At 47.8% G+C, this 21,532-nt stretch overlaps 1 protein-coding gene across 4 annotated transcripts in view; it reads left to right on the plus strand.

Annotated features, from left to right (window-relative positions):
* Nucleotides 1–20,738, plus strand: part of PAX7 (paired box 7) — an 89,462-nt gene extending 68,724 nt beyond the window's left edge. For all 4 annotated transcript variants that reach the window (XM_052691797.1, XM_052691799.1, XM_052691798.1 and 1 more), the window contains exons 9-10: nt 14,311–14,557; nt 17,375–20,738. In XM_052691797.1, coding sequence (XP_052547757.1) covers nt 14,311–14,557; nt 17,375–17,490 — 363 coding nt within the window. In that variant the 3' untranslated portion in view covers nt 17,491–20,738. The remainder of the gene's footprint in view (nt 1–14,310; nt 14,558–17,374) is intronic.
* Nucleotides 20,739–21,532: the final 794 nt, after the last annotated feature.

Raw genomic sequence — 21,532 nt, forward strand, 5'->3', positions numbered from 1 at the left:
ATGAGGGGTAAAGCAGCATGGGCTTGCTTGTTGGTTAGCAGAGCTTTATGGCTTATAATTAATCCTGATTTGTAGGACTGGGAGCTAAACTGAGGGCGCGAAGAGATAAATGGACCAAGTGGAAGAGAACAGGGCTAAAATAATGAGCTTAGCTTTATCTGAGACTTTCATCACAATATCTGAGCATCTCATCATCCTGGGAAAGCGTCTCTTCTCCCTGTACCACAGGGATGGTTGTTATCTCTGCGACCAAGAACGGAGGCACGAGGGTTTTGTTCTGCTTAAATTTAGATACGTAAGGTAAGAACCTCATTGCCCTGACTTAGGGTGTAGTCAGGGCCCTTTGGTCTCACCCCAAAGGCCTTCTCTATAGAAGTACTTTAACCTGTAGTAATTGTGTATCTATCGATTTTTGGACATGGTTTAATGGGCAGTGTTGGTGGTAGGTGGACAGTTGGCCTGGATGGTCTTAGAGGTCTTTTCCAACCTTAATAACTCCAGGATTTCTTATGCAATTGCACATTTACTTTATGGAGTCTCCCCCACTCAAACACCCACATCCCTTCGGCTATATCATCGAAGCACCAGGACAGACAGACCAAAAGGCAGTCTGTCTGCCCAGCACTCCTCGGTGGGCTTTAATGCTAATGATGCAACGCTGTTTCTCCCTTGCTCATGTCTTAGTCTCACACGATGCGCTATGAGGGATTGGTGTAGAAGTGCAGAATGATGTGGGTCTGTAAAAGGACAGAGTGACGTGGGTCTATAGAAATGCAAAACAATGTGGGTTTGTGCACTTGGGTCTTTATTTGTATAAGGGTCAGAGGCATCAGCTCAGGCTCTTCTCTGCAAATGAAGCATCTTTCAGCACCCTGATGCTGAGCCTTATGTTCTCCCGTGTCCTTTTGAGAACCTTGGTGGTTCTACTGCTTGAAACAGACAGCTCCATCCCTCCTGATGTTTTAGGAGCCCACAGCAGTGGGACGACAGCCAGCCAAGCCATTCTCACCTCTCAGCTTTACTCACAAGATGACCAAACTGAAGTTTGTTCTCCCTTTGCAAGGCAAGCTAAAAGCAGCCCCTGGTGGGGAGGGAGATACGAGCCCCAAAGAAAGGGGCTGCAGGGCTTCAGTACTGCACTCGCAGCTCTGGCAGAGATTAAATGAGGGGAGGGAGGGAGGAAGGAAAGAAAGGGGGGGAAAATGACAGTAGAAGAGCGAAAGGTCCCCAGCTGGCTGTTAGTGGCATCTGCACTCGGAGCCCAGACTCCAGCTGAGAGCTATTTCACTATTTATTTACATGTAATTATTGCTATGAGGTGCAGATATTAACACTGTCAAGAGCAATTTGCCCTGACATTTTTCACTTGCTCTGTTCCCTGACGTTTCGGGTTTGGTGGGATTTTTTTTCTCTCTCTCTCTCTCTCTCTCCCTTCATCGCACTGCTTCAGTTTTGGGTCCAGGCTTTTTAATCCAGCGCCCTTCGCAACTCATTAAACTTTGAAATTTAATTTTGCCCAGCGAGGAGCTGGGGCACATCTCCCACCCGCCACCCATCCACAGCAGTTCAAGCATTTCCACTCTAAACAAACCAAATTTACCGGTTGCCGCGTTTTCAATTGGAATGCAATCTCCAGCATTAACCTTTGCTTTCGACGCTGCATTTAAAACACAGAGAAAGGTGCTCAACCGTTTATTAGGGGGAGAGTTTGAAGAAGTGTACGTAGAGGGGAGCAGAGAGAGAAAGCAAATGCAGAACAAATATTTTTTGAACCAGAGCCGCGATTGGCATGGAAATCACAACCCATTTCAGAAGGTGGGTTAAGACCACCTATCCCTTCCCTTCCCTTCCCTTCCCTTCCCTTCCCTTCCCTTCCCTTCCCTTCCCTTCCCTTCCCTTCCCTTCCCTTCCCTTCCCTTCCCTTCCCTTCCCTTCCCTTCCCTTCCCTTCCCTTCCCTTCCCTTCCCTTCCCTTCCCTTCCCTTCCCTTCCCTTCCCTTCCCTTCCCTTCCCTTCCCTTCCCTTCCCTTCCCTCTCCTCCTGCCTAAACCATCTGAATTCAGTAGCTGGTGACACTTTAAATTAAGACTTCCGGCCTACACTCGAGCCCTGATTTAATGAGACAGTTGTTGTATGTCATCTAATAAATACCAATTGTGCATTAGGACTTATTTGCCAAGCAGGAGCGGTGATGTGACAAGCACAACTCACCACAGCCTGCTTTTTTTCTCAGCCAATATGGTGCTTGTAATCATTTAGCATTTGTTTAATGCACGATGGAACATATTCCTCCCTAGCAAAGCTCCAGCACCCAGTGATGGCCCCTCATGTCCTATAAACCAGAAGGAAAATAATGGGTGTACTCCAGCGTAGGGAAGAGAGCATGTATTATGAAGAAGGAAGAAGTAAATGCTGAGTATTTCTGCAGTGCAGATTTTCAGAAGGCATTAATAATTCCCATTCCTCCATTTTCCCTGATGCATCTTAGGCCATTTAGCTTTTGGCAGCTGGAGCAGGGTTGGCTCCTACTCTCTTTTGACTTTGTATTGGAATAGAGTCAGGAATATGAAGCTTTTACCCTGTTGCATTTTTTTTTTCCTCCTTTTTTTTTCTTTTTTTTCTGAATTTGCTTTCTTGGAGTGGGAGTAGAAAGAGCGCCAGGCTTGGTGGGAGATATGCCATAGATATGCCATTTTGGGGCACTAGGATTTTATTTCTATTGTACAGTGGTAGCCGTTCCCTGGCTGTAGCACTTCCACCTCTCTGCAACACAAGTATTTAACAATAAGAATGGCTTCAGTTGCACATCACCAAATCCCATGTCTGCATGATGCTCACCCTGCAGCTGAATGAATAACTGAGGCCAGCAGTGACAAGGAAGACAGATGGGGACATCTTGGAAAGAGCAGAATGGTTCCATTTCACTCTCTGGAGAGTTTATTTTGCTTTTATAAGTAAAGAGAAAACTCTTTTAATGGGATATTTTATCTTGAACATGTTTTTGCTACAAATTGCAAGGTTTTACCTTGTTTTCATCTCTTTGAAATCAAAAAGTTTGCATTTGCTCTTGCATCCATCGCCCACCCCCTTTCCATTTCCATTTGTGCAGTCTGAAAGTCACTCTTTCATCTAAAAGAAAAGATGGTGTATCTTGTTTTGCCCATAACATTTTCCACCACCTCTCAACCCTCTGCAGACCCCTCACAAAGGGACGTGTAGCACAACGCAGGAGCCCAGCAGTGTCTTCATCTCTGCAGGTGGTGTGTTGGAATGTGATCAGAGCCCAGCATGGAAAATCAACATTTTCTATTCTTAGCTCTTTCTCCCCATGCCTCTCTACTTATCACCTTCATTTGTGGGAACAGGAAGCTGTTCCCACTTTTCTAAGGCTGTCTTATACCTATAGGGACACCCAACAGCATCTGATGGCACTGATGTTTTGAGGTTCCTTGGGCTTGGTGATTTTAGTGATCTCTCCCAACCTTAATGGTTCTACCGTGCTGTAATTCTCTTGTTCTTCATACGAGAGGAGAGGTAAGGCTGTCTGGAACGAAAACCTTGGATTTGGAAAGATCAAATTCCTCCATCCCAAGAGACTTTGGTGCAGCCTTGAATTATCAGCCTTCGTTGGGCTCATTTTTCCATTTGTAAGGTGGCAACACTGCTCTGCCTTGTGCTTGTGACAAGTACAGCAAAGTTGGAGGGTGCAGAGGTCCCAGAAAGCCTTGAAGGAAGAGGGATGGTGCAAAAATAAGGCACCTCTCTGCTTTCCTCCCAGGTGTGACTCTGGCTAACCCAAGCCATGTCGTGCTGGGACAGGGCCAGGATGCTCAGCTCTCAGTGAGATTCAGGGCGCTTGTAGCCTGGGCTCTCTAATTCATCATAGAATCACAGGTGGGTTGGAAGGGACCCTCGAGGCCACCTGGCCCAACACCCCTGCAGTGAGTAGGGTCACCTACAGCTCAACCAGGCGTTCAGATCCCCTCCAGTCTGACCTGGGGTGTCTGCAGGGGTGGGGTATCACCACCTCTCTGTGCAGCCTCTGCTGGTTGCTATTTCAGAGGAATTCATATTGCTAGGCCTTTCTTTATGGAGAAGGATGTTTTCACTCCACATAATGACCAGAGAACATTGGTTGTGCTGTATCTCTATGACCCAAACACACCCACAGAACTCAGTCACCACCTGACACGTACATCAACTCCAGCTTTATGCTTTTTAAGCCAATCCCAGAGTGGGGCAAGGATGGGAAGACACAGGGCAGTTTTCCTAAGGCTCTAACCCACACACACCAACCCGAACCATCGGTGCTGTCAGCACCGCCAGCCTTAATGCATGGTGAGATATGGCAGCTTGTTTGCACGGCTGTTAACCAGCCTCTCCCATCCCCTTCTTGTCACTGCCCAGTCCCTGCCACAGCCAATCTGTGTCCTAATCTCCATCAATTAACGAGAAACACTTTCACCCCCCATCACCTCCCATCCAGGCACCCACCCCGAAGCCTTGGATAAAGAGAGAAGAGCCCCCTAGCCTTGGCCCTCTCCCCCTTTACTTCCCACTAACTCAGCGCAACCAATTAGGCATCTGACACCCGTACTGGCTGACAAATTGTTTCTGTCATCTGCTTTCTGTCTTTCATTAAACGCGAGGCGGAGGGGGGAATAGGGAAGGGAGGGAGGGGGGGCAGGAGATGTGATCTCCCATGCTTAGCGAGGCCAGATACATTAATTACAAAACGGCCATTTGCAGCATGAAAATGCATTAATTAAATTTATGCAATCATTATCTTTAAATAGTCATATCTTTAAAATAATCAGCCCTTCCTGAGTCTTCCCTCTCCTCCGCTAAGTATCTCTAATCCCTTTTCCACCATTTATCTCTGGATCAGCAGCGCCTCGTGTGCTTTTAAACTTCTGCGTGCAGGGGGTGCCTTAAAAACTCTGCTGGAGCACTATGAGTTGTGATCCCCCCATCTCCCCTACTTGGCCATGCAGCAAAGGGCACAATTTTGCCACTTTCTTATTCTTCCATACAAGGTATTCTCATAAAAGCCGGCTCAATCGGGGGGTTGAGATGCAAAGTGCCTTGTGTTGGTACATCGAGCTGTGCTGTGGTTTATGTACTCCTCTGGTTAATGTGTGACTGTTCCCTTTTGGTTGAGGTTTAGTTTTAATGAGGTATTGACCCTTCCCATTGGCATAGACATAGTTTGGCCGGCAGTTCAACGGTGTATCTTTGTTGTTGGGATTTCAGCTCTTTACATTGGCTGACCATACAAACTGGTTTTGTGCAGGCTCTGAGTGCAGAAATGCCAGAGCACTGGGGGAAGAGGTAATCCCATCCCCTGCTTAAGTAAGCACCTCTCACACTGCGGGGAAACGCCAGCCCAAAAACCTTTGTGAGAGCTGCAGGACTCCAAGAGGGATATTTATCTCCACTCAAATCCTTTAGGGCTTTCTTATCGCTTCTGGTTAAAGATTTTGTTCTGCTCTTTGTGCATCTGCATCGTTTTTAATAAATCCTACATGGTATTTTTTTTTTATTTTCCCCTATCTGCAATGCCTGGTGGGCTGATGTCCAATTAGACAGCAGCCCATGTGGTGCTGTTTGCATCCAAACCTCACATTGTGTTCATCAAGTCATTAGTTCAGGATTAAGGCCAGGTAGAATCTGGGGGGGTAGGGGGGGTGTTTCTGCAGTGAGCTCAGGAACAGAAGCACAAGGAAATCCCTTTGACACCCCAGTCATCCCCAAACCCTCCAAAGTGGGTGTTAGGAAACCATAAGTTGTTTGGATCCAGCATGAAGGTGATCAACTTGATGTAAAGGCGATTAATGCAAAGGGCTCCGTTTTTCCTGGGCCATCCCTGAAGATAGACATTTATGGAGAGAAAGGAGAAGATTTACTATGGAAACAAACAGGGTAGAGGTTGTTGAGGTAGAATGCCTTGGTGGTACGGGTAATCCTGTATTTAAGGCACCGTTTTTAGCAAGATGCTTGCTTTATTCTCTTGTTTTTTTCCTCCTATTTATTTGCAATAATGCCCCCAGTGGACCCCAGGCCTGGATGGACATAACCCCATTGCCCAGTGCTCAGATTGAAACTCACATTTGGCAAAAGCAAGGAGCTGCCTGCCTTTAGAAATACCACACTGCTCCCTAGCAGCAGAGAGAAGCCCAAGGGGAGAGCACACGTGTAGGGCTGCAAAAGGCATTTCCTTGGATTCAGGAGCTGTCATTGAGAATTCAACCCTGCAGTCCTGGACAGGATTGGGGTCTGGCTTGTTCATTCATTGGGGTGAGCTGAAAAGAGAAATGGGGAGAACTGGGGAGCAAAGCAAACAAGCAGAAGAGGAGCTGGGAATAGGAAACAGTTCTGATTGTTCCTTTCTCCCATTCTTCTGCCAGCTCAAGTTATTAAGTGTTCTATGCGAGCCTAGCTAGCACTGCACTTGCTGAACTTATCAGGGTTATTTCATCTCCCCATGACCTCCCTGTATTTACCATGGGAACCCTGGAGGCATTGGCTTTGCTTAACTGGTGTATCTTACACTGCAGTTAAGCTGGACCTTAACTGATTACAGCCCTCGATTGATCAGAGAAAGAGGGAGGGGAAGAGAAAGAGGAGTCCTAGAACAGATACGCAGGACTATCAGTGCACCAAGCAGCTTCGCCCGAGGCTGGGATATGCCACTCGGGGGATTCTTTGTAGTGCAGCTCCTTTCACATTTATAGAGGCTCCCCTCCACTCTCCAAAAAGAGAGAGAAAAGCAGGCGAGGGGGAGGCATGGAGCGAGCTCAAAGGATCTCAGGAAATCTTGTTTCGAAGCAGTAAGGCAGCACCCGCACTCCATTACCAGTGTCTGCAGGGGGTTGTGATAGTGAGCGAGCGCAGACTGGCTTAGCAAAGGGGAAATAAATATATAAAAGGAGGGAGGGAGGAGGGGAGGAGGGGAGAAGGAGACCTTTCTGCAAATTTGGGGCCGTCTTTGTTAGCCTCTGCCGATGCGGGGATGCTGAAGGGTGTTGAGGGAGAAATGGCTGAAGTTTCGTCGGGTGTTTCCTTGTGTTGGGTGTATATTCTTGGTGTATATTCTTGCTGTCAGCATGTCTCAGCCTACCCAGAACTGGATGAATAGGTGCCGATTAAAAAACACGACCATTTCCAAAGCTGAACCTAACCTGAGTCCCTCTCAAGGCTTGGAAATGTTTAGGAATTCCTGTTTTCCGGGGTTGTACCTTTCTGCTCTCTCATCTTCGATGACTTTGTGAGTTCTAAAATGCCACAACCAAGATTCATCTTCCTGCAATTAATGCCCAGAGATACCCCATATCCCAACAAAGCAATTTCCCCATGGAGTCCCCAGTGTATTCACCTGGCCTTCACATATTTTGGGATAAAACAGCATCAGGATAAGTGCATCTGCATAGGTACAATCAGGTGAATAAACATGTCAATGGTCAGTAAAGCACAAAGCTCATTTTCAGAGGGAGATGCTCAGCAGTGAACAAAAATCAGCCCTTTCAACAGTTTCAACATGGTAAGGCATGGCTGACTTGAGTCTCACCCAGTTATGGGAGGGGTTAGTCTTGATTTTGAAGCACAGCAGGTCTATTTGTTTCCTCTGGTTATCCAGACTGTTAGAAGCTTTAGCATCTGCTTTCACATAGGTGACAGTAGAGCTTGGCTCCCAGGCACCAAGAGCAGTGCTTTGTGTCTCTGGATCAAGCAGTTTTTGATGTAATTCAGCAGTGCCTCCCCTCTTCCCTCCAAATTATGCTTCTGCTACAAAATTCTTCATAGCCATTATGGAATGTTTAACCCCATGGTGCTTCTGGTTTCCTTACAGTATTCCCACTGCAAGAAGAGCTCATTTCTCTTACCCAGACCATCCAGCCTTAAGCAATTTCTCTTACCATTAGAGCTGAGACCTTCCCATTCTTTTGTATAGCTTAGAAACTTTTCTGTAGACCTTCTCCATAATTTGTACATCTCTACAGAAGCAGGGTGCCCAAAACAAGATGCAGTGCTCCAGGTGGAACCTCACCATAGCCTTGAACAATCAGGTAATAACTTCCCACCGCCTTTTTTTCCTAATCCTCCCCTTGTGCAGCCCGCGTTGGCCCGCTTTGCTGCAGCTCACCATTGCATCCCCAGCTCCATCTCACCACCAGCATCTCCCCAAGCCCTCTCCATCCTCATCTGTCAAGTGAACAGGGTCGTCTTAGGACATGATGCTCGTCTCCATTTCACCCGCTGTGTCCTAGACTACGCTGTTTTAAGACTAGGTGTTTTAAGTCCCTGAAAGGCATTGATGATATTTCTGGTTTTACTGTTCGCTGGCAACCATTGCTGATCACTTTCAAGGGATCCGGCACGCTCTGTCCCATGCTAGCAGGAAGGATCCAGGAACATCTTCTGTTCTGGCTCTGCTCCTGACTCACACATGGTGTGGCATTGGGAAACTCCCAGGTTTCACTCGTCCCCAAACACTTTCCACTGGAGTGGAAGAGGTTATGAGAATGGAACATCGTTGCCCTGGAGCAATCCTTTGCCATTAGCGGTGAACCATTTTTTGGGGGGAATGGCTTTTTTGTCCACATCCATTCAATGTAAATACACTGGTAGTGTTGGTTAGCAAACATTTGCATTACTCCTCACTCACTTTGTAGGAAACACCAGTCAGCACTTCTTCAATCGATAGCATAACAATTAATTCCTACAGCAGAATTATTGCTGCATTTAAATTAAGGGCTAAACTCCCGTTTACCTCACTGGAGGGGTCTTTTGCTTTCCAAATTCCATCTGAAAGACATTGGTGTGGTGGTGATGGGTGAATGGTGGGACGAGATGATCTCAATGGTCTTTCCAGCTGTAATGATGCTCTGATTCTATGAAGTTCAATCCCTGGGCTCCCAGATTTCCTGGGAATTGCCATTAGACTGAACAGATCAGATTTTTTTTAGGTGCAAATACTATGAAGTTTCTTGGCTTGAATGCAAAACCACTTACTGGATTGGTTTGGCATTTTGAGGTACAGCTCAGCTGGGTCTAGTGGTTTAGAAAATATTCAAAATTAATTAGTTGGCTTTGTGAGTGCAGTGTTAGTGATTGCTACATAAGTCATTTTAGGCCTACCTAGGGGCATATTTGCATATATTTATCCTCCTTTCAAGTGAAGATCTTTGGGAGCTATTTATCTCCTCCCAACTCTTTCTTCAACTCTCAGCAGTCCTACGGTCACCTCTTCATTTTGTTCCCATTTAATGTATGTATAGAATAATCAACTCTCCCTCTTCCCATGAAGTGAGAATGAATGCACAGAGATCAGAAAGCACCAGTGTGAGGAAAGGTTGCCTTCTGCAAGAGGGAAGGAAAAGATTAGCTGAAAAGGCTGCCAGGGAGAGGTGGAAAAGTTAAAGCTGGGTCCCCACCAAGTAGCTTAGAGGACAGAGCATCACCTGCCCAAAGCAGAAGGTGAATCAACTGCAAATAGTGGAGACCAACCCAGGGGTGAAAACTTCATAGGGGAACTCACAGCACACCAGTTGTCTGCTCCGTGTAGGCAGGAAGGCCAAGAGACCCATAGCCTTGCCCAGCATGGCTATCAGATATTCAGAAATTCAGAAATGGTGTGAATGTTGACACCATAGAACCTACAAACGCATTCTTCTCAGCAGAAGTCCGTAGGGCTTTTGTCTGGTTAGTATTAAATATTCAAACCAATCGTGCTTCCAGCCTTTCCCAAAACTGAGGTTTTCTACCCATTCTTAGGAAAACAACACCGCAGCTTCAGAAATACTGCTTACTGCCATGAGCTTTTCTCCCTCTTCAGTCTGCACTCCTTTGGGACCATCTGGCAGCTCCTTTGGAGTTAACACCCTTCAGCTAGTTGCAGATGATTACGTCTTCCCTTTATTCACAACTTAGCCAGACTCAGCAGTTTCTAAATGCAGCATTTTTCTAAGGCAGCCTCTGATTTTGGACGCTCTACGCTTTGTCAGATCAGATGCCCAAAAACAGAGACGAGCAGCACTGGGAGCCACTCTGGAAAACGGTGTTTGCAGGCTCTCACCTTCCCATCCTTTTGGAATTTTGGGATGCCATCTCCTCAAAGCATCTCTGCGTCCTCCCTGTTGTCTTGGGCTATTTACACCCTGCATATGGTGGGCATCCACTCCTTGATGTTTCAGGGTCTGATGTCACCATTGGGCTGCCTTGCTTTGTCCCATGTCCCAGCCACATCTACAGGGCAAGGGTTTGTCATCAAACTTCCCCACTGTCCCTTCCCTGACGTGTGTGTGCCCTTCTCCATCAGAACAGCAGCTCTCCCTATCGTTGTCTGCCCCTTGAGCCCCTCCTGCCCCCCCGGCACACACAACCACCCCCCAACCTCTAACCCTAAAATCTGAAGGCCTGATTGCACAGATTGAAGGCCCTAATTGCTCTTCCCTTCCCAAAGCCGCATCCGTTTATCATAAAGGGTGCACATTTCCCCTGCTACAGTTTCCACGGCCAGAGGCCCTGAGGGCCAGCTCAGAAATGGAGGGAATTAATTACATTTTTTTAACTCCCCTTCTTTTAAAGTATGGGAGAGAGTGATGAAACGTCCCGGGGGGGGGTGGGTGGGTGGGTTGGGGAACAGGGGGAGATGAGGGTGGGGAGGGCAGCAGCAGCAGGAGGCTGGCTCTTTCATCCAGGAGGGTCTTTGTGCGGTAACCTTGGGCTCCCCAACACACCGAGACCCCCTACCACTTTTCCCCTATGACAAATGACCTCTGGAAAGGGTAGGAGAGAGGCTGAAGGCTCCTAGCACCGGGGCCGTTATTGACTTAGCCTAAAGTGCAAGCCCACGCAATGCCTGTGACTGATTTGGGACAGCAGCAGAGGTAAAGGAGATGGGGAAGGGGAGAGAGGCAGCCGACGAGAGGGAGGGGAAAGAGAAGGCTGTCAGTCACCGTGATGGACAGGGAGCAGATTTCCCTCCAGATAAAACCTTACAGATGTGAAGTGGGTATTGATTTTTAGTTAGTGATGATAATGCACCAAGAAGTAATAAATTATAAGAAAGCAAGGTCAGAAAGAAGAGGGGAGAAGGACGTGGCATTCTTGAGGAGGGGATTTCTCCAGATGCCCCCGCACCTTCCTAAGTTCAAAAGTTGCCTGGAAAATGAGTTTATCCAGCTGAATCAAGAAGTCAGATAGTGCTGGCCGAGGGTTATCCGTGCAGAGCAGAGATGGAGCAGAAATCTCCATGTTGCTCTTGCTATTCCCAACACTTTCATGTCTTGGGGTGGATTGGATGCAAACAGGGTCTTGGTGGGGCCCAGTCCCAAACTGCTCACAGCAGTTTGCCTGGAAAAGGCAAAAAGACAGATGTTCCCATGGTCGGCAGTGCTTTGGGGGCTGTTCACCATCCTGGTGTAATATTGGCATCCTCATGTCTCGCTATGCATTTCCAGAGGGAAATTCTGACCATCATTTTTTTCAGGAAAGGGTCTGAGGACGGGAGGATGATCTTTCAGAGGTATCACTCTCTCTGTAGGTGGATTCTGGAGGATTAGCATAGACCAGAATCAGCATCGCATGGCTCAGGTTAGCTGAGTCCCTGCTTAAGTGACTCGCACGAACCCTTCAGAGTCAGTAACAGAGCCAGGATTAGAAACCAGCCCTGATTCTGACCGATTAAAGACAATTACTGTCTTTAGCAGGATTTCTGCAAGTGTCTTCTCCCGTCTCAGCTCCTGCAAGTGTGAGAGTGTGAATCTGGGTTTCATTTACCAACACAGCTTTACATCCACCTTTCTTTTTAAAAGGGCCTTAGCGGAAGTGTTAATATGACTTCTACTTGCTTTAAGACCCTTTTATTTTTCCTGAGTAATATAAAGCAGCTGACTCTTATGAGGGAGATGGCCAGGAGGGAGAGCACCAGCAAACCCTCCGATCTCTGAGTAGTTCCAGTTGCACATTGTTTTCTAGCACATGATTTCTCTCTGCACCTGCAGAGGTTTGCAGTGCATGCAGCCAATCTGTAGCTCTACACCTCGGAAGGGGAGCAGCAAAACAGCCCTGCTTGGTGCTGCCTGAGCTGCAGCTTGCCAAAAATAACACAGAATTCACATATCTGTGTGCAGGGAGGATGTTTATTGTTTTAAACATCTGATTCAGTTCTCAGGTGAAAGGCAGTAGCGTTTTGTGGCTGCTGTAGATGTGAGCATCCCGGATACCCATTGGGGCAGGCTGTGACACCTCCAGCCCTGGTGCTAGGAGGGATATCTGCAGGGACCAAGGGGCAGAGGAGGAGGATTCGTGGCTGAGCCAGATCAAAGTTCGTGACCCAGCTTTAGTGGAAGGTTACAAACAACTTTGCAGCTGGAAAATCAACGTTGGGGCAGCACTCACATGATTTCACTGTTGCATAAGCCTCGAGGCAGAGATGTTTGCGTTACATCCACCCTCACAGCTCTGCTCTCGTATTAATCCATTCTGTCTTGCATATTTAAATGCAATTTCCTCTCTTCGTCCCCCTGCTGTCATGGGGCAAGGGGTTCCAAGTGGTTGCGGCTAAAAAACTTCATCTCATGGCTACATTGAGGTGATGTGCCTGGAGGGCTGGAGGGGATTTAGGCTCCAGTGGATGAAACAGCTCCATTGCTTTTTATCTTGTGTGGACCAGCAGCAAACCTAACCTCGGTGCAGGCTGGAAAACTCAAAGGAGGGCAGGGTAAGTGAGCTCAGTGCTGCTCGTCCGAAGCTTGCTCCTCCATCCCTGTCCCAGTGCTCAGGGTTAGACTGATTTTCCAGGCTTTTTAACTCCCCCTCCGCAGGGGCCCAGCCAGCCCTGCTCCAAAATTCCCCCCCAGACAAATCTGGGAAGGATCTCATGCCGGCAGAGTCGGGAGGTGGGATCCCATCAAGGCAAAGCGGCTTTGCAGGGCTCCGGGGCCCTTCCGGGGGGAGGAGAAGCTTTAGAAAGCAAAGGGCCGTGCATCCCCTAAGCCCCAGTCCAGCAGGAAGGTGAGGGAGGAGGGGACAGAGACGAAGAGGAAGGGGACCCGGCGCTCTATACAACAACTCTTGTGTCCTTCCAGAGAATGGATGCTCTGCACAATAGCTCACCAGGCCGCTGGCGGGGGATAAAGGGCTCATTTTACCACTTGCCAGGCTCCAAATATTTCCAATTTGCCACTTTAATTGATGTCAATAAGGTTATGCTAAAGTCGGAGATTTTCAGCCGTCCCAGCGCCGCCGCGGCCCCCCGAGGTGACGGGTTGTCCCCTCACCTCTGCCAGCACAAATCCAGCACCGCCGGTCCCACAAACTCCTCACACCCTGAACCAGGCACCCAGGGGTCACTTTGCTGATTGCAGGAGGCAATTGCATTAAGGCAGTATATCAGGATGGAGGCCTGTAGGCAGTGGCTCGCCCCACGTTCACCCACAGGAACAAATCTGGCATTTGGGTGGGGAAAAAAAAAAGAAACAAAACACAACAAAAACAGCGTAAATGCATCTGTTTCATGTCTCAGAGCAGGAAGATAGCTTGTGTGCAAATTGAATTACGTTCTAAAACCAAGTGCCGTGCTGCAATGACCTGTCATCTCTGAACTCATGGACATTTCAGGGTGAAGAGAACTTTGACATTTCTGTCCTAACGCAGAATGTATCAAAACCAGAACCTCCATTAACAACCCCCATGCAGACTTCCAATGGCAGTAGCTGCTGTCCCTTTAGGAAACTGTGGGTCTTGACTTGTGCATCCCTTGTGCTTTCCTTGGTTTATTCCTTTCTCTGGTGTTCAATGACATTGTTTGCAGGGCAGCAAAGAGCAACCGAAGACTGAGTGTGCCAGGAAGGAACCTCTCCATTGTCCCCTAGGAAAGTCTTTCAAATAGACATTATGGGCATCCAACATTTGCCTGGGCTGCAATGGGTGAAGAAGAGTGGGTTTGGGCAGCATATAAAATATCTAATATAGTTAAGGCATGTCAGTAACAAGACCTCTTTTTATATATATATATTTTATTAAAACATTAAAAAAGAGGGCAACAAAAACATGAAACTAGTAGGTTGGATGTGTATGAAGGACATGGTTTAGTGGGCATGGGTGATGGGATGATTGGTTGGACATGGAGATCTTTGCTGTCTTTTCCAACCTTGATGATTCAACAATTCTACCAAAGAAAGCCTTAGGCAAAGGGGAACCAAAAGTGAGGTCTGTTTTTACCAGGTGGAAGCAGCCTTCATTCTCCATCCTGGTAGACTGTCTCTCTCCTACCCCTGATGACACATTGCTTCCTGTGTTTCCCCAGGTGATGAGCATCCTGAGCAACCCCAGCGGGGTTCCTCCGCAGCCCCAGGCTGACTTCTCCATCTCTCCCCTTCACGGTGGCCTGGACACCACCAACTCCATCTCTGCCAGCTGCAGCCAGCGGAGTGACTCCATCAAATCCGTGGACAGCCTCCCGACCTCGCAGTCCTACTGTCCTCCCACCTACAGCACCACCAGTTACAGCGTGGACCCAGTGGCTGGATACCAGTATGGGCAGTATGGACAAAGTAAGTGCTGGGTGGCCCCTGCACTGGGAGCAGGAGAGGAGAGGGAGGGATCTAAGAATGTGTGTTGCAAAGAAGTCTGTCCACTAAGAGAGAAGAATGGAACCTGCTAGATGGAGATTGCTCCATATAGAGATTGCTCCCATCATCCTTGCAGTCCCAAAGTCCCAAATAATGTATTGTAGGTAAAACATTTCTGCTAGAAAGTAAAAAGAACAAGAACTTAGAGTCATAGGATGGCTTGGATTGGCGGGGACCTAGAAGATCATCCAGTTCCAACCCTTTCCTTCTTCCTCTCCAGTTTTTACTTCTCCAAAAGCCCAACAGCACGTTCACCCTGCTCAGCCAAGGGGATTTTAATACCATCCCTTAGGGATGCAGAACTACGTATGTTTGTTCTTCCCCTGCCCTGTGTAAGGTAAGGGATGGTTCCATGCTCAGCTTTCCCTACAAAAGCCATAAAACCAATGTCTGCCAACCAACCAGGCTGCGATCCTGCTATAGCCAAAGTGAGGCTGGAATTGCAATCCTCAACCCACAGCTCAGACCTGGAAGGCACTGAGACCCAGGGAAGGTCTGTTTCTCCTCCAGAAACCCTGCCAAAGGGCTCACCTGCTGGTGTTAAACTAATAATGAGTGTGGTGTTGTCAGAGGGTGATCTGCAGAGGGTTAAAGGTGCATCCTCTTCCTCCGGGAGCGCTCCTGCTTGCCCATAGCTTGTCCTCAATGACCTTTCCTTCCATTTGGCTGTGGCTTTTTATTCCCCTCTCCGTCACAGCCCTTTAATGTCTTTAACTTCTCCAGCTAAATGAGAACCGGCTGTGGCGGCAGACGGGATCAATAGCAGCTTCCCCCCACCCCTCCTTTTTTTGTTTTTCGGGAGTTTGATCTGTGACCCCTTGACCTTCCCCTCGCTTCTGGATGTGAGGCTGGACACACGTGCTATTGATAAAAATCTTAAACAAATTCCAATACCATGTATTTCCAATAAAGATTCCCTTAGGCAAGACGTTAGTCACACCCATGTGTGTAAAAAATAAAATAAGGAGGACGAGCTACGATTGTGAAAGGAGAGTGACCAGCAAAGGAGAGGGAAAGAGAAAGAAGGGTTTGTCTTGGTTTGCTGCAGGAATTTTCACTCGGGCCTCTCCTTGAAGAGCTGCCCACCCAGCCCTATCTACGCTGTTTTATTGCCTTTCCTGATTTCTCTGCCTCTTTTCTGTTGGACGTCCATTCGGTTTAGGAGCCACAGGGCTCAGTCTGGAGCAGGAATGTTTTCCCATTCAAGCTGCCAACAGCAAGTCTTGCATGGTTGGTAGAGTTACCCAAGGTATATCCAGCTGTGGCCATTGTGAGGTGAGATTCACATCAAGCAGCAAACTCTCCACATCTGCACACACAGGTGTGGATATTTGTGCGTCCAGCTAAATAGAGGCAATACATAAATCTTCTCCTCTACAAGCCTTTCTTATAATGAGCTCCATTTATAGTCATCTCTATGTGAAGAAACCATTTTGTTGGTAATTAGTACTGTTGAGCAAGGTCTTGCATGGTTATGACCTTGCTATAACAACATTTTTTTCTTGCCTTTCTCGGCGCATTTTATATTTAGCAGATCTTAATGATCTTGGTGATCTTTTCCAACCTTAATGATTCTGTGAGTCCCTTCTCCCAAACACAGACGCCAAACACACACACACAAAGCTTCACGAAGCTGCTATTTAATGTGATCACCTGAAATATCAGGGGAACAAACTGATAAGGTTTGGACACAAGCCATAGAGCAGAGTCTTCCCCAGCCTCTAGCCCTATGAAGTTGGAGGCACCATCACACACCTTGAAGAGCTCAAGACGAGCTGCTCCTACTGGGATTCCTCCCAGTCCAGGAGGAGCACCAGCCCAACCGTGCCACCTCCAAGTGTCCAACCAAGTGCCACCAGTAGAAGTTGTACCCTGTCTGCTCCCCACACACCAGCCAGTGCTGTCCCAGCCGGTGAGGAGCAGCGATGCCAGATTAATGTGGTCCTTGCAGTTCCCAAAGGCCGGAGCTGTGTTAATGATGCCGGTGATGGAACGCAGAAGCGTGAAAGGAATTCTAATAGATATGACAAGTCTAATAAGAATTTGTGTCTGGAAGGGACCTCCTCTGGGGCAGGCATCTGACAAGCCGTTGATGGCTGAAATTTGTTTACTCATTGGCACCGATTGTACATCTCCTGCCAGCTCCTTATTAATCTAATTTGAGACATTAAAGCTAGGGAAAGGGAGAGACTTTGACTGAAGCTGAGCTAATGAGCAATGTCACCATCCTGCCCTGCTCCTCGTCCCCCCCCAGACCGCGGGCCAGGCTGGCGAGTTGGAATGCATTTCTCACCAAGACAGAGATAAAGCGTTTCCCTTAGGACAGAGGGATGAGTCAGCACGTGGTGGCTGAGTCACATCCAAGCCCTGTCCAGGCTGGTGAAGTCCTGCTGAAATTTCATTTGCAGTGGCATCGCTGGTGAGGCTGGAGCTGCCTCAGGCTCATCTTTGGGCAGCTCCCCTGGAAACACCATTTTCTATGGCAGAAGTAGGATCTTCAACCTTAGTAGGTCCATGGGGCAACGTGAGGGACCCACAACCCTGGCAGGTTGATCTAGAAGGATGCACCCTTTCCTAGGAGCACAACCCCTGATCCAAGCATCAATTTCTAAGAATCAGTCTGCACGGTCTGTTGATCACACACATCCTTGGATGGCAAATACCTCATTTCCACTAAATAATAAACCTCATATTGTGCTGTTTTCTCACTCTCCTTTCCTCCATCACCTCTCTCTTCAGCTGCTGTTGATTATTTGGCCAAGAACGTGAGCCTGTCCACGCAGCGCAGGATGAAGCTGGGAGAACATTCGGCCGTTCTGGGGCTCCTACCAGTAGAGACAGGCCAAGCTTACTGAAGAGTCCAACTGTGCCAACAATCCACTCCAGCAACTCGGTACCACTGGAGAAACACTACCAGCCTTCCAGGGATCTGCCTGTACCCGGACCCTACTCCTTCCCAACTCCCTTCCACCTCGCATCAACTTGAGAAGGAGACGGGAAGGATGGGGAGGGCTCTCCAAGAATCCAGCTCTTCCCAGAGTGCTCAGAGGCAAGCCTGGCCTCATTGACCTGAATTCTGTGGCCAGAGACAATAGGTTGGGTACATTTATTAACCCCGAGTTCATGCCCTCCCTCTACCTGGCCATGGCGTTTTGCCCATGCTTAAGGACCTTCCATTGATCTAGGTAGTTGGCATAGTCAAAGCCAAATTGATCTTTTCTTTTTGTTTCCTTTTCTTTCCATTGGTGTAAATTTGGTGAATGTTGTATAGGAAGGAATAACCAAGCTGATTGTTAAGGATGATGTAATTTGGGACCACAGAAGACCTATGGACCAAATATAAGAACTTATTTTAAACAAACAAACAACAACAACAACAAAAAACAGCAACATGAACACAAGAAATACGAACAAACACTCAAAGACAAACAAAAAGCTCAAACGTAAATTAAAGAGACAACAAATGTCCCCACCCCACTCTACCCTTCTGTTCTCACCGATGGCTTCCCAAAGCAGGGCCAAAGCAGGCCAGATTGCTGCTAAGCAGGGGCAGGGTGGATGTCCGTCCAGCCTAGGACCTTCGGAAGGTGTAAATGTGAATTGCTGCATGAGGACTGGAGATTGTGGGCACAGGCACGAGCAACATTTACGTCTCCTCATAGGGACCAAAAGGACACGGGCATCAGATAGTGGCAGAAGATGTGGTAGCAAACTCTGGCCAGATACAGGGCATCAGATACAGGTGACTATTGCGGAGCTTTCGCCCTTGCAGTCAAGAGGGCAAGGACTGTTGTGGCCTTTCCATCCTTCAGTGGGAGAGAGGTTGGCCATTGAGAGCAAAAACAGTGGAGAGAAGGAAGAGCCAAAATTGTTTCAGAGGGTCAGTGTGCAGAATGGGGTTCTGCTGCAAGGAAAGGGCCACCTGAATGAAAATGGGGCTGCACGGTCGGATGAGTTCTGCTCCAGCACGTGCTTCTAGGGCCAAGTTGTTACAGACACTTCTGCTGTGCCCTATTTCTCTTACTTCTGTTTCTTCAGTTCTTTCCAAATAATCTGACGTTGTTTTTGCAGCAGAAACAACGTTTTCCTGGGGAACTCCCCCCTGCCTTGCCCCAGCCTCATTTATCACGAACCTCCAAGCTGCTTTCTCCTGAGCCATGTGGGCAAGTACCTGTCGGGACCAAAGCCGAATTTTGCTTCTTGCATTGCTCAGCATCCTTTCAGATCCATATACAGCATTGATCAGCTTTGCTGCATGTGGGTGATGGAGCCTACATTCCTAAAAGTGTGCTAACACACCGGCTTGGCCATTCTGCTAGTCACGCCATTGCCCTGTTTGTGCCAGTCTGAGGTCTTGGTAAGCAACACAAGCTGCTGCTCTGGAGCTGATCGAAGGGAGAAATCCCTTTTGAACTCCAGTCCTGGCTTAAATGTCATTCCCAAGTCACCTTCTGTGACTGCCGTGTCAGAACAGGGGGTTCTAGGGCAAGGACAAGGGTGTCTGTGTGTTGGACACGAGCATAGGGGTCAATGCCAGAAACACCCATCTGCTAAAACAACCCACAAGAGGCCAACAATCCCCACTACTTCACACTGAAATTTCTGACCAAATGCATTCCTCGCTGCCTGCAAAACTAGAAGGAAAGTTTCAGTTTGTCACGAGAATCGCTCCCACTAGCAAAATCCTACCAGCTCTCTTCTCCCCACTCCATCCTATCTCCCAGCCGTGCATCCAGCCCACCTCCCCACCACCCCCAAGGCGCGGTGCACAGAACCCCCCCAGTTAAAGTCTTAAATAGAGGGAGCCTGTTTGCCATTCACCTTCACCTGAAAGTCCGTGAGCACCCGGGCACTGCTGTAAATAGAGTTTGTAGGGGAACCCGAATCGCCCCGCTAGCACCCATAGCTGTTCTCTGACCTTTCCCTCGTGGTCGCACTTTGTACATTAGTTGGAAATTTTGGTCATGTGCTGTATGTTTATAGAAAGTTGACTTTCTTTTTTTTTTTTTTTCTTTTTTTTTTTTTTCCTTCCTTTTTTTTTTTTTTTTAATACTAAAAACACAGTGAGTGCCGTGCTAGTTAAAAAAAAAATATATAAAATATTTAAAAAAATTAAAAAAAAAAAAAAGAAAAAAAAAAAGGGGGAGTGGGGAGGACGAAACGTAGAAATTTTGCCTATTGTGTGTTTTCAAAATACATTCCAGACTCTTTGGGGTGGGACGGGTTTGATTTGGGGGAATTCTTTTTTTTTTTTGTTGTTGTTTGTTTCTTCGTTTTGTTCTGAAGATACACTCATGTATGAGAGTCCAAGTATTTTATTTTATTTTTCCTTTCCTTTTGTTTTACGGGTTGCCAACCTCAGTTCTGCTGAAAAGAGACAAACTCAGGGGGTAGGGTGGGACAGAACAGAGGGAGGCGAAAGAAAACCGAGCATGGAAGAGCAGAGCTGGTGGTGGGACCTTGAGGGACGTGCGGACCCATCAGGGACGGAGCAGACCTCCACCCCATGGTGACTTTGTTGGGCACCCGTGGATCCCAACCACACAAGAAGCCAACGAGCAAAGGGCCGCGCTCCGGAGCCGTTCTCTCAGGTCGACATTTCTTCCATGCCTGCAGACTGAGATCCCTGGGGAACAACCAACCCACCAACGGGTTCTGGACCTCCCCGCGCCCCTGCTTCACCTCTCAGCACCGTCCTGAGAGCACAAAAAGGACATTTCCTCACCGTGTCCGATAACTCAGCAGATTGGCTCCTGTCGCTCAGAGACTTTGTGTATTTAACGCTTCTAACCCGTCATCCCTAACACCTCCATATACCCACCTGGGGAGTATCTACATAGCACTATAGGACATTCCTTATTCCTAGTAACTGCGGATATGTTGCTTCTGTGTTTGACTCATAGCCATTTTGCTCCATGTGTATGCCTGCCTGGGAGTGTGTGTGCGTGTGTGCCTGCGTGCGTGCCTGTGTATATATATAATCGCACCATAATTTATTCAGCTATATGGAGTAGTAATAGTAGAAAGAGAAACTGGTATTTGCTTTAACTACCTGCTGCCTGTAGGTGTCTCTCTGTAACTCAGGCATAACTGTTATACATTAAAAAAGATAAAAAAAGGATTAAAGGTGTCTTTGGGTGGCTTGTTTGCTTTACGCGCTCTGCCGAGCTCGAGGGGAAAAAGTGGTAAACCAACGGCAGCCGAACGCACAGGCAAACTGCAGATGTTTTTTGCTCAAAAGAAAAGCAAAATTGGGCACTTAATTTGGAGGATTTAGTGGGTGTGGTGGTGATGGGTCGATGAGTGGATGATCCTAGTGGTCTTTCCAACCTTAACAATTCTACGGTTCCATGCGTGGGCATCGTGGGTATGGGTTGATGGTTGGACTCGCTGATCTCAGTGATCTTTTCCAACCTTGAGGACTCTATGATTCTGTCTATGATTCGTACCAGGTCAGAAAGGGCCCGTGAGGATCATCAAGCCCAACTGCCATACAGATCATCAAGTCCAATTCCTTAATGAAAAGCTATGTGAAGCATTGAAACATCCAATTTCACTGCAGCTTTTCACAAGGGAAGGACAATCACCCGGCCTGTTCCAAACGCACCTATGTCTTTATACATTCATTTTCAGCGAGTGATGGTGGGGCAGAGGGAGGCAGGACAGGACCGCACCGCTGCTCTGACTCCGCAGGCACCTGGCTCTCGTTAGAGGGCAAAGCACAGCAGCAACAAGCGGAACAATATTTTGAAACTCTGCAGAGCAAGGCATGGCTCGGGGCTTCGGCAGTGGGTAATAAGGCATTTCGCCTTTAAACAAAGCCAGTCCCATCTGAAGATGTTTTGGTTCCCCGTAAAATAAGTTGATCTCCATCCAAGCGGTGCTGGGCCAATATCC

This window comes from Tympanuchus pallidicinctus, unplaced genomic scaffold (genome assembly GCF_026119805.1).
Source record: "Tympanuchus pallidicinctus isolate F22 unplaced genomic scaffold, pur_lepc_1.0 scaffold29, whole genome shotgun sequence".
Taxonomy (NCBI): domain Eukaryota; kingdom Metazoa; phylum Chordata; class Aves; order Galliformes; family Phasianidae; genus Tympanuchus; species Tympanuchus pallidicinctus.